Below are 15,642 nucleotides of genomic sequence, written 5' to 3'. Positions count from 1 at the left end.
AAAAGCCTGGTGCGATAGCGTGCAGCTTCTCCTCACGGCAAGGAAGCAGCCTTAAGTCAAACTCGCAGCAGATTATCTGACTCAGACTAAAATAAACTCTGCGAGAAATGTTTATTGTTTGTTTTGGCCTGCCTGATCCGAATTTGGCTGGAGCTGGGGAGCAGCAGGAGCAGCTTCAACGGGCCAAGAAAGCACATTAGTCAGACTCTGCTCCCACCGCAAGGGCATTCTGCGCAATGTGAATGTGTTCCCGGGAATGCTGTCCTGAGAGATTTGCCCCACATTGGTCTTTGGGATGGAAGAGCTGCTCAAATCTGATTCTGTAAAGGCATCCACAGTGCTACGTCCCTAAAAACACGCACAAAAGTGTAATTGAGCAATTCAATATGTTTTCCAATATTAGATGGCGAAAGGGGCCTGAGGTGAACGAATTCGTAGCAGTGTTGCCACAGGTGCTATTACACTAAAATATTTAAAGAGTAGTGGAACACCTTTGTTCAAGTACCAGAAGGAAGTTAATGCCTCCCCTTTCTGGTTCTTCCTAGACAGAAATTGGCCACTTTCACGGTGCAGGCCAGGAATAATGGATTTAGCTTTCTTTTTGAAAGGCAGCAAGGCTGCAAATATTTGGGTCTGGTGGTGTTTGTGTAGAGTTACTACATGGTAGCATAGAAGGAGTGAAAAAACCAACCTGCCTTTATCCAGCTAATCCCAGGGAAGGCTCAAAAAAGGAATTCCCAGCCCTTATTTACCAAAATCCAGCTGTAGTCTTAAATTTCATGGAACTTTACTAGAAAAGTTTCATGTATGCATGTGGTGGTGAAAATATACCCATGTGCAACAACAGTGGCGTTTCTCATAAGATTACGTATGTATAATGGGAAAACAGTAATAGTGAACTGCAGAGCACCTACGTTTCAGAGGATGATTTCCAAGTCTCTGTGAACGTGCACTGATGTGGGCCTGTGTGCACATATATACACACAAAAAGGCCTCTCTTTTCTTTTTGTACACACACACACACAATATAACAGCTCACCTAACAACAAGGGCTACAGAATGACACTGATTCGCTTCTTGTGCTATCCCTACACCATCATTTTTGGTAATGCTCTTTATTTACCCCACTGAAGGAACAGATCTAAGCTCTGTATACGAAAAACTGCACCGCACAGTTAATTCATTCCTTACTCGTTACAGCTTTTAGCAGAATCGGCAACATAATTTCAAAACCACCGGCTGAGCATGGAAGGGAATTTTAGGCACCAGTAAATCATCACTGATAAAACATTCCTGTTTCTTCATGCCCTCTGTGGCTTTGTTATTCTTTTGCTCATAGAACTAAGACAATGCGGGGAGAGGTTCTCTGGGCAAAAGATTCCGTTAAACCCCACGTCAATTAGAGCTCCCTGCTGCATTTGGAGCACACTCACCTATCTGCTGCACACACCGCGGGGATTGCTACCTGGGAAACTACTTGCACACGGTTATTTCGGTAGGCAGACCAAAAGCAAACAAACACATTAGTGTCCAGCAAGAGGCAACGGTTAGAAACCTCAAAGCATGAGACACCGGAGGAAGAGGTACAGGGAAAAAAGTATCACACGTTTCATCGTGGATACCAAGGAAATTGTGAGACCAAGAGGAAGAGAAGGAGGGAATGTTCTTGGAGGAAATGTAGCCTGGAAGGATGAGAAAGCCATCACGCTCTCTCAGAACCCAAGGTCAGGGTGAATTACACACCATCCTCAAATGACAAAGCATAGAAGAAATAGACTGCTTCTCAGCACAGGTTCTTTCCACTATCTCAAAATGCTTTGGGTAAGGTCCAAATCCAGGATTTAGTGTCAATCCCTATCATCTCCCTGGGAAGCATCAAACTCTTGGCTTCTTCACACTATTAAACTGACAGAATGGAGGGAGGGGAATTCTCACTCTCTCTCCCTCTTGGACTGTTTAAAGACAATGTTTTCATCTCTGCAAGAGCATCCACTGCCTCCCTCCCTGCTAAATTCCCCTATATCACGGCACAAGCTAAAACCAGACACTTCTTGTCCCAAGGCTGAAATGAAAGGCTGGCATCCAGGGGCCTGCCAGCCCTCCCACAGCAGCTTCAGGGCCAGAAGCAATTAGAAAGAAGCCAGGCACACGATAACGAAGCATGGGAAGCATCAGCCTACGCACTGATTCCTGAGATGTCTTTATTCACATTTTCCCCTCCTAATTAATGAGGCAGCAGATCTCTCTAGCCCTGCCCATCCTTCAAGTACAATCTTGCCTCTGTGCCAGCACCCACAGTGCTGTCAAACCAGGCTGCCACAAGTGGAACTGGGAGCGATCCAGGAAAGCACCCTGGTTAAAACATAACCGCTGCCTCCCGTCCTGCCGTTGGGAGAAGTCCCAGCTGCAAAACTACTCCATCGGAAAGGATCTGCTGGGCACAATTCTTCAGAAATGGGATTCTGTGCAGCTGGGAAGAAAGCTCAGCGCTTTTGTGGCTCCAAAGTGTAAAGGAAGCCTCCGAATTACCAAGTAACTACTTGTTTTTAGTTATTACTTTGCCTAACATTTATACTTCAATTTCAGACCCTATTTGCAACTGGTTTAGAAATGGTCAGTAGAAATTTGAATATCAAATTCAACAGCGTGCTTGTAAGCACGATTATAATGACCCATCACAGCATCCCGTGATGGTGTGTTTGTCATTATAGCATGACTACAACAAAATCCTACAGGTAACATTTATTAGCCTTCTATAAAACATTACGTAAAGAATTTGAGCATCAGGACTGACCCATCTAATAAAATGACGGCTCTTATTTGGGCTCACAAATCTATACTAATGGCTTCTGCTTGCCTCTGACATTTTTCTACTTCTGAAGGTTACTCTGGAATTAAACAGTGTGTGCACTGGAAAAAAGACCAGATCCTTCAGACTAATGCCAAACGTGGACAAGTCTTTCTCCATCATTAACTGAAATAAAGAGACTGACGGTTGTTTGGACCTGTGAGACAGCCCTCTCCTGCACAGACCTGTCAGAACTTCAGCAAGAACTGTGATGATGCAAGAGAGGATGGAAATCTGCCTCTTGGGTTTGTCAGGCAGGAGGGGACCCAAAGCTCAATGTCCATCTTCCTGCAGCTGAGCTTCAGTGCTGAAACCACCACAGGAGATCCTACTTGTGCCAATCACAAGGTAGTGCTGTATGCACAGCATCCAGGCCTGAGAGGAGCTTCTGGGATGAGTCTGCCCTTCCAGGAGACACCTTCACCTCCAGAGCTTTGCAGAGCACAACTACAACTGATCTACGCACAGCGGCTGCTGTGGAGTTGCCCAGATTCAGTCTGTAATCCCTCCTTACCGACTGGAAGTTCTGAAGTTCTACCAGGGTCTTCTTGTCTACAATGACTTGGCCTTTGAGCTTGCAATGGAACGCCTCCTCCACACGCCTGTGGGGTGACACGTCCTCCAAGGGGAGCAGCAGCGGAGGCAGCTGCGTGGGGTGGGCTGAGAGAGCCAGGGATGCTCGGCGCTCAACGGCTTCTGAGGAGAAAAGAAGTAGTACAGGAAAATAAATGCTTAATTTAAGAGCCTGGTCTATGAAGCCATTTGTTGTGCAATTAGGCTTCTGCACTCAACTCTTGAACTTCAACTAAGCAGCATCGGGGAAACATTATTTTCCAATTTTTGATTTCTAGGTAGGGGAATGCATTAAGGTAAACGTTTGCAAAGCCAGTTCTTTATTTGCCACAGTGCTCAGGGAAAGAAACGTATCACAAACACACAGAGCTCTTACAGTCCTTACCTTTTAATATCTCCTTAAACTCCTGCAGAAGGACTTCGCGGGTGACTTCAGCACCAGGTGCTCCTGGAGGTCCCTGGGGACCAGGGGGTCCTGGGGGCCCAACGAGGCCACGCTAAGGAGGTAACCAAAGCAAAACACAGGAATTAGAACCAGGCATTGCACTGACAGACCAAAACCAGACATTGCTCAGACATCACGATCACATTCACAAACGCTTGGTGCGACAGTAGAGCTCTCAGAAAAAAATGAAACCGTTTATTCAAAATGCAACAGTGTTATCGATGATATTTGATGTATATTGGTTCCAGGGAGTTCCTGTTTCCTCAACTAAACTGCACTAAACCTGCGTGGAAGCATTTCTGACTACCAGCTCACTAAGAAATAAAAGGAAATCACTAAAAGCATTCAAGACTGTCTAAGCAGCAGATTAAAAGGGCACACGTGAGCAAGCATCACACAGCAGATGATCAGTAACTCATTAATTTGAAATAAATTACTTGTCTACTTCTTGATTAATATATCCTTTGAGATACCTGCACTTGCTGTTTCAAACTTCTCAAAATACTTTGAGAAATTAAACACAAACAAATGAAAACGCAGCACTCTGGAGCAGGAAGGCAAAAGCTGGAGCACACAGAACCTATCACAGTAGGAAGGGAAGCCACGGTGCACGTTTATTAGTTGACGGCAATTTAGCAATAACCTACTAATTTCTTGTCTTTCCCTTTGCATCTCTTTTTTGAGGTATTGCCATCATCTGGGCGGTGAACAAAGGAGATCCAGGTCCGCCGTGGATCTGTGATTCGAGGATCCGGAGACTCTAGGATCTGAAGAGAAATAAGAACAAAGACGGATGCATTCAGAGACTGCAAAGTTTCCAGACTAAACTCTTGTCAAGAGCAATGAACTCTTGACTGTGGAGGTTCCAATCTGTTGACACATCAGCCTCCAACCGCAGTGAAGATAGAAGCATAAGTCCTCCCAAAGTTTCATGGACCACACTTAAATATTCAGAGCCCTTAATGAAAAAGCCAAAGAGTAAAACCTGCAACGGACACTTAAAATCTTTAAAACAAACAAGCAAGCAACCCACTGTAAACGTTCAGAATTCATTCAAGAAACCTGTTTTTTCTTCTTCTGGTGAGGCAGAGCAGGTAGGGATCAGAATTCCAGCAGGAAAGCAACGCAAGGCAGTAGTGGCTTGAATGACATTTGAAACAACTCCTAGACCATGACAAGTTTCGGTAAATCAATATTGCTCTATAACCATTCAGGAGGACGAAAACAAGATGGGTGTGGAAAAAGCACAGAAGCAAAGTCAGTCAACAGTGGACTTTTCAGATCTAAAAGTGTTTGTCCCCAGGCATTAAGCTCCTACCAGTCTGACAGCACCAGACAGCTCTGCCACAGCCCAGACACCACAGCTCTGCTCCCCGCAGCCTTGACATTGACCTTGCAAGGTGCTTCCAGCACAGCCAAGTGAGCAAACACATCCCTGTTTGCTCATTACCTGTCTCGCTTATCTCCCGAAAGCTCTCGTCACTCCTCAGAGAACCACACCGAGGTTTTTTCTAGTGCCACTTCTGAGCACAGATTCTCTTTCATCAAACAGTCCACAGAAGCACGTAGAAAACACTCAACCTCTAGAATGCAGTTAGACCTGAGGGCCCAGTAACTCTCATCTACGTCACTGTCTAAAAGCAACAGGAACTGGACAGAGGATTGCAAATTATAGCTGGAAATATCAGCACAAGCCCATTTAGAGGAGAAAACACCACAGTCTGCCATTTGCTTTGAAAAATCCATGCCGCGTAAATTGTTTCAAAAGTAAATCTTAGAAGTCTGCTGGAGTTCCAGCTTGAGGTTATGAGGAATGTTGGTGCTCCGAAGCAGATGCCGAGCCTGGAAAGCTCCCTCTCCGGCACACATCCAGGCGCATGGGTGTAGTACAAGGCACTTGCCCATAGATTTGCGAGCTGATGTGATCACAACTATTTATTTCAAATAGCTCGGGTCAACAGCTGATTTGCAAGCCAGCAGACCACAAGCAGCTCCCCAGAAATCAAGAAGTCAAAGGCCTGTGGTGCAAACCTCTCCATCTGTTGTAACACGTAAACATCAAGATCAGGGGCAAATGTTCCTAAAGTTCGCAAAATATCTTAGGGCAGCACGCAGGGTGCAGCTTATTTCTACAACAAACATGAAATGCATTTATCAGGGTTGCATGGAGATTTAATGGTTTCTGCTGGAAGAAGCCAGGTCTTTCCTATTCAGCTTCACCTGGCAATAGATGCGTGCAGCATCACCACGTGAGGTGACACCTGCAGAGGACTGTGTTAAAGAACATTTCATTTTACAAAGCTCATAAATGTAAAGCAGGTAAGAGCCCACTCGTGCTTTGCCCAAAGGAGGGAGATGTCTTTTTGACCCAGTGACTGGTCTGTGGGAAAGTCACAGTGCAGTTCATGAAACAGAAGGAAGCAACTTGATTAACAGAAACACCTGATTGAGGCAGGATGGAGTATTCCCTCGGTGCTGTGGCAGGAGCCGGGAAGGAACAGCTGGGTTGTAGAGAAAAGGCAAATAAACTCAATTCATCCTTCAGAAAGGGCTGGATGGCACGGCAGGAACTCAGAAGCGAGTCTGCAGAACACAGCAAACACAAGATCTGAGTCTTAGGAACTGGGATGCAGCATTTGCTGCAGATGTGGAAGCGACGATTCAAATATTCCTGGTTTCCACCAGGCTGCAAGACATGCACAAACCCCCTCCGCTGCAAAAATGAGGAAACAAGCCAGCTAGAAGCAGAAGCCAGCAATCGTGGGCAGACTCTGACCATTAACTGTGAAGACAAACAGATGTCCTCAGCCTTTCTGGAGCTCCAGCTGTGCAGAAACAGGCCAGAGCAGATACCTTGTCAGGGAGAAAAAAGAAATCCAGATGGTACATCCCAGAAAAATAAGTGAAAAACTCCCAGAGTTTTAAAAAAATTATTTAAAAATCCCATACCTCTCCAGTGGTTTGCTTGAATTACAAATCCCTCTACAAGACAGCCATGGCACTCCCCAGTTTCTCCAGCACAAGGATGATTGACAGTTAAAATGAATGTTCCATCCTTGTGGTATTATTATTTAATTACTATGGCATGCATGAGCAATCCCAGCAATAAGCATGCAAGCCTCTGTTTTTCTTGGCAGCAGCAGCCTCCAGCAGCCAGAGAGACCTCGCAGCCAACTCAGGTATCAGTCCGGACGGAGAACAGCGTTGGAACTGCAGCAAAGGCGGCTCGTCCCTCCTGGGGTGCTGCTTATAGAGCAAAGTCAGCTACAGGAGTCAGGAGGAATCCTCACGTTAACTGCAGTGAAATCAGGCTCACTGCTTAACACTCGAAACAGCACCTCCAAAAGCAACAGATGCCTTGCCAGCAATTTTTTAATGAACTTTCAATCACGTCTTTTAACGTTATTGTGGAATCCGAATACAATGGCACTGATCACTTCAGAACCTGTTTAAGACAGCGATGAGAAATTAGCCTGCTCTCTCCCTGACTTCCCTCGCAATAAAAGACAAGTTGAGCTGTAATTCAGACTGTTGTACACAAGCAGAACCTGCGGTTCCTTCTGGCCCTGCCTCCCAGAACAGCACGCACTGCCCGCAGACACACGTGCTCGCTGGCCGAGATTCAGCCAGCACGGAAGAAACTGCGAGCAGCAATCTGCAGTCAAGGAGCAGAGTTTGGATTCTGAGAAATGTCTGAACTGTATCTGAACTTGCCTGAACTTCAAGGATTCTGTCCGCATCCCCGCTCAAAACCAAAGGGAAATGGACAAAAGTAGTTTTGGAGTCTGGATGAATAAAAGAAAATAAGTCGACGCTACCTGTGAGCAAGTCTGTACACCCAAAAGCATCTCAAAGTGTTCTCAGGGGCACCAAAGCATTTCTCAGGGTGGGACAGGATGGAAAGCAAGCAGGGACACGTTACCATTCTGGGAGAGGACAGCATCTTTTCCACCTGCAGTTAGTCAGGGATGTGTGTCCAAAAACGTCTACCTAACCATGCCAGGTCCCAGTCTTTCTGCCTCAAGTTACTGCCCTGCGTTTGTCCATCTGTGATGGAATTATATTGAAGAATTCTTTGCTTAATGGTGAAGGAGTTGCCAGACACAAAATGGACCTGACTAAGCACCTCAATTATTTTAATCCATCGATTTATATGTTGTTACACCTGATTTACACCAACGAGAGTATTGTCAGCTTCGTTATGAAATTAGGAGCAAATTATTTCAGTAGTGTATTTTACTTGGAACAGGTTAAAAAGTGACAGGCCACTTTTTCTTTTTAGCATGAAAAATCCTGTGACAGCTGCTAACAACTTACAGTTATACACACTCTTGGTTATTAATGAGATGTAAAACCAAGGTACTGACCGCTTGTGGTTTTTATGGATCTCTCCAGAATTTTCCCTAGAGCAGAAGCGTTAGGTTTGGTATCTTAGCCAAATCTGAAATGAAATTCCTACCTAAATTCCCACTATGTTTTGTGATTGAAAAATTATTCTTCACTCCTCTAAATGGCTATCCCGAAAAGCTCCTGCCCTCCACTTCAACACAAACTGCCCATAATGAATTTAATGAGCCTAATGGATGTTATTTGTTACAGCCCTTCTTGTTCATAATGTGCCAGAGCAAGACTGACAATGATGACATGAAAGATAACACCTTCCGCTACAAATAGCTCACAGTCCAGCCTCCCCCGTGGCTTTAACACTTGTCAGGCCCGCAAATACTTCTCTCAATTACACGTGCAATCACACACTTCAGGCTGAGAGTGAAATCTCTTTACAGAGGAGGAATGCAACTTGGGCAACGTCATTGAACCAGCTGCTGCTTTAAACTGGAAGCAAAAGGCCCCAGAGAAATAATTCTGAGAGATTTAAGTAATAAAACCAGGGAGACCTAGTCCTGGATATTTAACAGAGACAGAAGGATCACAAATTTTCAAGGACTCCTTGGCTGCGAAGTGGGTAACTAACTTTAAAACGTTACACTATTTCTTGCAGAAATGCCACTGAAGGTCAAATCCTGTTGATTTCAAGTCATCCCTGAAATGTCACTGGGATGCTGACAGTAAAATATCACAACTTGCAGGACAAGATCTGTGCCTGGAAAGGGGCAGCCGAGCCTGGCAAGTGGCAGCTGCAGGTACGGAGCCACACACAAAGTGAGAAGCTCCAGTAGATGAAAACCTCTGGATGTTCCTGTCATGTTCTGCTCTTAGTCCATCTGTGCCTGGCAGGCACATCACATTGACAGCAACTCAGCAAAGACTGGAGAAACACTTTATTTTCTAAATAAACAAACCAACACACTTCCTATGTCCTTGGAAATGTCAGGTTTATCAGGAGATTTGAGACTTGTGCTTCCCTGGTTTAGGTAGAGGTTTCACCACGACTCAGGCACTGTGAATGTTAAAGGAGAGCTTTCTCCACTCCTATTTAAAAACAATTCCCAAGAGAAATCTGTCCCAAATTGTTTTGTTTAATTAGAAGGAAAACACATCTACCTTTTCAACAGCATGAATAAAAATCACTGCTCTCAGCTAGTATTTCATTCCCTGCTCCTCCTGCTTTGATAAACCTACCAGCTGGCCACAGAGCCTTCCAAGGTAAACACAGCCTTCATTTTTACTGTACAAGGCCAAAGAAAATTCCACCTTTCCTGTTATGCGCTGTGGAGAAATGAAACGGGACACTGCTGCTGCTTCACTTTCCTGCGCGGGGCATCCTTTCGTGAAACAAAACTGCTCACAGAAGCACCTTCAAGGCTCAGAGAGATCAGTCTTCCAACAAGAAATGCTTTCAGTCTTCCTGTAGCTTGATAGGTAAGGGTAGATTTACTATTACTTTACTCATTCCCTTAGCGAATATAAATCGTGATGTTTGCTGTAAATGGCAACTGTCATTTACTGCAGAAATGGTGGCAGTTCTGCATTTATAGTATATGTGACATAATCGCTTAGCTTGGGCAGGTGCTCTATAAATATAAAATCCAATACAGTCACCCCTGCCATCTAGAAGGAGTTCTTAACCGAGCCTGGACTTCAGCCTCAAATAGATTCCAAGGAGAAGAGTTCACATTGCAAAATTTGGGAGTGGATATCAAGCAGAGCTCATAAGCATTGACATCAAAGATTTGGGTTCGTCCTACCCTTATTATACAGAACCTGCCTGCACGGAACTCGCCAGCTCCTGCTGCAGCCAAACCTTTGCCATGGATATTCTCAAGCAAAGTATTTCAACACAGAAACAGCAGCTTCCAAACAATGTCTGTTTTAATGAATGCCCACGAGCCTCCGAACGAGTGCTGTGTTTCTTCTAGCAATAACATATGGATGACTATATCAGAATTAACCAGGACCGGTTTCTGCTTGCTTTTGCAATCGGAATATATTCTGCATGTGGCCCAATACATTTCACATCAAGCCAAATTAATTCCAGAATAGACTAAAATTTAGTTGCACCAGATATGTTTCCAGCCCCTTTTGCATAAGCAGAATGAAACAGTTCCAGAGAGAGCAGGAGAAAGTGATTGATTATAAGCACCTCAAGAATTTATCATGTACACAACCTGTCCTGACAGAGCATTGCAACACACAACAACAAAAATTAACTGAAGAAAAGCTGCTTACAGTCCCCTAATGATAATTGTAAGTGCAGCAGCCAGCTTTTTTATAGAGAGGACTGTTTCCCAGACTTGCCCAACCTTAACCAATTACTCTCACAATAGCATTGAAGAGGATATTTAGAATGTCAGCCCAATTGTTCTAACTTGCCCCCTCTGCCATGCCTCAGTTTTTGACAGGTTTGTTCCTCTAGCGCTATAGTGACTGCCATCCCTAATGCTTGTGATCAAAGTCATGTTGTAGAGGTCACCTCCATTTGAAACAAGGGACATTTTTGTGTGAGCAGGGGAGAGAGAAGGGGCTGTGTGACAAGGAGACTCCCTCCTCTATCAGGGTTGCAGTCTCCCATTTCATCCTGCTCCTAATCCTAGGGCCTGCTTTTAATTCCATAACCCCCTCTCCAACTCCCAAGCATTCTAATGCAAGTCTTCATCTTAAAGGATTTGGGGGCTCTGATCAATTGACTTAGCAGCTTTCAACCTGGGGCGATTCTCCCAAATATGTAACAGGAAGGATCCTACCCTGCAAAATTCACCCCCTAAGCCCAGCAAGTCATCAGTGACAGCCACTGAGTATCAAACACACAGTCTGACACAATTACTACCATCGCGAATTCTTTCCTACAAGAGCTACAATCACCTCAAACATCAACATTTTTCTCATCTGTACTTTTCAATGACGAAGGTGCAGTGCAAAGAAAGCTCAGGCATGCTCAGGTGTTTATACTGTTGCCTAAGAGTTTTGGAATAACATTCCAGAGAGTAAAGGGTTTGCCTGCAAGAGATACAGTAATTTTTCACTATCATTATTTTACTGCAATAGCCCACTTGCCTTTTTTTAATCAGTTGTTTCTGAACAGGATAGTGTTCATACACAAGAACTCCAAAATATCTTTAGTCAGCTACTATAGGACTGGAACTTCAGTCATGCATAGTCTAAGATAAATTATAATCATACACTGCAGTATTCCAGGGTTTGCTTCAGGAAGCTAGAAAATCAAACATGCAAAGGCAAAAGGGAGAACATTCCCCTTTAAAATCAAATAGAATTTGGCAAGGTTGCCTCAATCATTGAGAAAAGGAACCAGCATCACATTACTGCCAGAAATAAGTTCTACCAAGCCCTGACAACACATAAACACCTACCTTGGGATGTCTGTGCACTTCTTCACTGTTGGAGAGAGTGGCATTCAAAGGCTCTGTGTACTGATTAGGTTCTTTCTTCATCTTTCTCTCCCTCTTTGCTGCCATAACTCTGAAGAGGCAAAACTGCTGACACAGTAAAGTTGCCACAAATACCCAGGTGCAGCCCTTCATTTTGGAAAGGGAGGGGCCAAGTCAGGAAGAGCACTGTCCAAGCACAGAAAGCTTCACCACCAATAACAGGGGTAGACACAGACTTCTCTCTAAAAAAAATAAAAATAAAAAATTAAAAAGGTTAGAAGTATTAAAGATGATTCTCTGGGCTCTGCAATGTCAAATGAGCAGCACACATGGATGCGCTGGTTGCCGGAGAGGTCTCTGTTCAAGCAGGACACATGGAAATGGTATAGACAAATTTGTTTGAAAATCTGGATTCACTCGAAGAAAGAGGTAAGTCCATTCAGGCTCTCGAAGCTTACATAAATACAAGAGGCCCTGGAAAGTCCTGCCACCCACCTTGAAGTGTCGCTCCCCCCCCCAAATAAGACTTCAGACTCGTTTAAAATGCACTCAACTATGAAACCTGGAGAAGTCAAATTGCTCAGGGCAATAGTTGCTCAGGCTGGAACTGACAACACAAATTCATTGGGGGGGTTGTTCCGCTGTTCCTCTTCAACAGGAGATTTCGCTTTCTGTCATCTGAAGCGTTGTGTTCCGTTCAAAGCAGGATTGAATACGTTCTGTCCATTCTCTCGTGGATGATGCTTCCCTTTCCTCAGTGACAAGTCCTCATCCTTTCCTTTCAAGATGCTGGGGAACTGGAAGCCAAGGTTGCTACAGCCGCTGCTCTTCTGAAGCAGCCGAAAGCATCGCAGCTCAGCCAAGTGCTCAGCCTTCTAAGGAGAAAATAAATTTCTCATATCATACAAGTTAAAACAGGGAGAAGCAAAGAATCTGAGGATGTACCTAGGACCATTAGGAGCAGGTAGCTGTCCTAAGTCTAGCTTCTCACCCTCCTTAACTGGGTTTATCTTCGCTTCTCTTTAGCGAGATGACGAGCAGTACGTCCCGATGCCGCAAGCAGCTGTCAGGATGTGGAATCTCACGTCTTCTTCATCCTCATCTCCCCTCGCACTAGGCAAGATTTCAGGTACCTCTGAGTGTAGATCACATCTGATTTTTCTCGCTGCTCCTTTCCTCAGCTGCACCCTGGCAAAACCCTCCTCAGCTTCTGCTTTACCTCAGCAAATAAGTACTTCTTTCCTGAATGAGTTTCCATCAACTTCAAGAAAGGGGAAAAAAAAAAAAGGAGGAAAAAAAGGAGGAGGGATCACATTCTAATGAGCTGTCAAGCCTATTCTCTTCACATTCCTATTAGACTCACTGATAAGTGGAGCTGGCCCGTGTGCCAGGCAGATTTAAATCAATGCCCGTTCCCTGCTCCCTCCCCTCAGCCCTGTTCCGTACCTCCCCTTCATTATCTCCGAGAAATCACCATTTTTCTGGGAAGTTTGTAATACTGTACACGAGCGTGTGGTAGAGCTAAAAATATGTGGCTTGGAATACGCACTCAGCATCGCACCACACGTTGATACATGGGAACTCGTGCTGCAGACTCGAGCGGCTCCGCTCCACAGAATGCTCTCCCCCCGCTCTCCTCAGAGCCCGGCTCCACGGGGGCTTGCTCCTTTCTCTACAGAAGTGTGGGCTGTTTATTAAAAAGAACAGAAACCCAAAGGTTATACATCTCCTACGAGCATTTCAGAAGGGAGATCTTGAAGCACTTGGACGGTCGGCAAATCTTTGTCAGTTCCTCACCACGCAGAACAAATATCCCTCTTCTTTCTACAAAACGGAGAGATGCAAAATTTATCTGAGATGGTACCATGAGAAAGCCCAAGAATGGTAAAAGATTGATCACATAATTTGAACTCCCTTATGCAGTCAGCAAGCAACAGATTTGCTTTAATAACCCCTTTACCATGGATCAGTTCTGTTATAACGCAGGCTTGGGGAAACTGAGGCATGAACAATCTGAGTGCAAACTCAAGAAGCAGAACATAGGTCTTTCTTTTTAAAGCATCTTTCGGGAGAAATGGAGTTTGGGAAAGAGAAGAGAGAGTAAGAAGGGAAGTTATACAGAAGCTAAATAGTTAACAGCATATCACCCCTCCCCCAACGAGCTCACATTCCATCAAAACTACGTGGCAGACTTTATTTGTTAATAATATTTAACTTTCTTTGGCGCCTTCTCATACTTAAGACTCTTTTTTCAGGTTAGTTGTAGACAAGCCATGAATTTGTAAAAGTGCACTTGATGACACATTAATAGGACAATCTGTCATATTGCAGCTAAACAGCTTGACAGGTCCACACACCACGGCAAGAAATGACACTCCCGGCTGGAACGGGGCGATGGCGTTCTGGGGCTGCGTCCGTCAGCCTGCACCATCCCCTTCCCCGTCCCAAGAGCCACATCCTCACATTTGGGGGAAATGAATCCTAACTACGCTTGAAATCATAAAGCGACATAACTTGACAGTCCAGCAGGACAAAGTGATCATAGCTAATTTCAACCATAGGCTGAAACGAGCGTTGGCACGGTTGGTTTTTCCCCTCCAACCTTCAATTCAGCATTTGAATTATCTGTAGGGAATTGCACACCTGGCTGGTGCTGCTCTCACATCCTCAGTGCAGCAGTTCCAAAGCACCTGAGTCCTGCCAATGCACAAATAACATTCAACCCCCATTTGCCAAAAAAAACCCCATAGGAATAGGCCGACATTGCACTTAATAGCACAAACTAAGGATCTCAAAGCGACTGAAGAGACAAATAGTTTATTCTCTGAGCTCTGCACCATTGCAGCAATAACAGGAATACTGAAGAATGTAACAATACCAATTCTGCATGAAGCAAGTCTTCAGGTAGGGAAGATATTATAAGAAGCCACATTTACATTTCAGAACCGTGTGCAAGAACCCAAATACAGCATTTGCAAACACTCGAAGAAGTGTGTGTGAAGCTGGAGGGGAAACTGAATAGTCAGGCAACAAACCAGTGATTTGATCTTTCAATCAATTCACCTTTTACTCAAGATAGACCTTACCTAACTATGCTAAGAAAAATACCCAAAGGGCAAAAGGGCAAAAAACAGGATTTGCCCAGAGCTGCCCATTGGAGACATATTGAACAACTTCTAAGCCTTGCTGCAGAGATAATGATTTTCAAGCCAACACAGAAGACATTCCCACTGACGCCCCCACCCCTCCTGCACAGCAGATCAAGGTCTGGAGTACTCCCGTGACAGATCCCCGAGGTTTAAATCTACAATTTCACAATGCTAATCTGCTATAAACTCAAGCTGTCGATTGGGTTAATATACAAAAGCTGTTAGAACAGATCTAAACACACCAGGAGACAAAAAGAGCAACTTTGGGAGGACAGACCAAGAGCTTACGGCCACTCCAGTTGCTTTCTGCAAACTCCTCCACGTTTCGGGGCTTCTCCCCCACGTTCCCCACCCGGGATCCAGGCGGGATCATTTCGCCATCTCGTGGCAAACCCACAGAAACACTGAGAGCTTCAGCAAAACCCAGAAACATTTGCTGAAAGGCATCGGGTTTCTCTTGCAGTGGGGTCTGCGGAGCGACCGAGATGTGAAATAACATTAGGGCAAAGCTTTTACTGCTAGGAAAAGGTTCCTGGCAAACACTAATAAATCATCCTCACTCCTTGCCCAGAAAAGACTTTTCAATAACACAAGATGCGAACGCTTTGAGTCATGCTCAATAGTCTCCCTTTTGTGCGTGTGCACGGGCTCTTTTTTCACTGAAAACATGGTTTTTCTGCCTTAAGAAGGACGCAGCTCAGCTCCAACAGATGTCACTCTAGCAAAAAAAAACCACTTCCACTCCATCAAGTTATAAGGAATAGCAAGGTTCCAATCATCCAGACATCATCACTATTGGTAAAAACAGTGAAACAGCATCTTAGAGCAGCTCCTACGTGCCCC

General features: G+C 44.7%; 1 protein-coding gene across 13 annotated transcripts in view; it reads right to left on the bottom strand.

Annotated features, from left to right (window-relative positions):
- C1QTNF12 (C1q and TNF related 12) overlaps positions 1–15,642 on the bottom strand; it is a 55,227-nt gene that overhangs the window by 36,247 nt on the left and 3,338 nt on the right. For 9 of the 13 annotated variants that reach the window (XR_013923286.1, XR_013923287.1, XR_013923288.1 and 6 more), the window contains 7 exons: positions 13,200–13,337; positions 12,642–12,911; positions 12,205–12,525; positions 11,633–11,892; positions 4,514–4,633; positions 3,807–3,918; positions 3,363–3,544 (listed from right to left, as the gene is read on the bottom strand). Coding sequence is in view for 10 of the 13 variants with exons in the window: in XM_080358960.1 (XP_080215086.1) it covers positions 3,363–3,544; positions 3,807–3,918; positions 4,514–4,633; positions 11,633–11,803 (585 nt within the window). In the remaining 3 variants the exon portion in view is untranslated. Of the gene's footprint in view, positions 1–3,362; positions 3,545–3,806; positions 3,919–4,513; positions 4,634–11,632; positions 11,893–12,204; positions 12,526–12,641; positions 12,912–13,199; positions 13,338–15,076; positions 15,204–15,642 lie in introns of those variants that run through there. The other 4 variants (XM_080358953.1, XM_080358961.1, XM_080358956.1 and 1 more) reach the window with 4 other exon arrangements.

This window comes from Nesoenas mayeri (genome assembly GCF_963082525.1).
Source record: "Nesoenas mayeri genome assembly, chromosome: 24".
Lineage (NCBI taxonomy): Eukaryota > Metazoa > Chordata > Aves > Columbiformes > Columbidae > Nesoenas > Nesoenas mayeri.
Note: the sequence above shows the minus strand (reverse complement) of the source record. Positions and strands in the feature narration are given on the sequence as shown.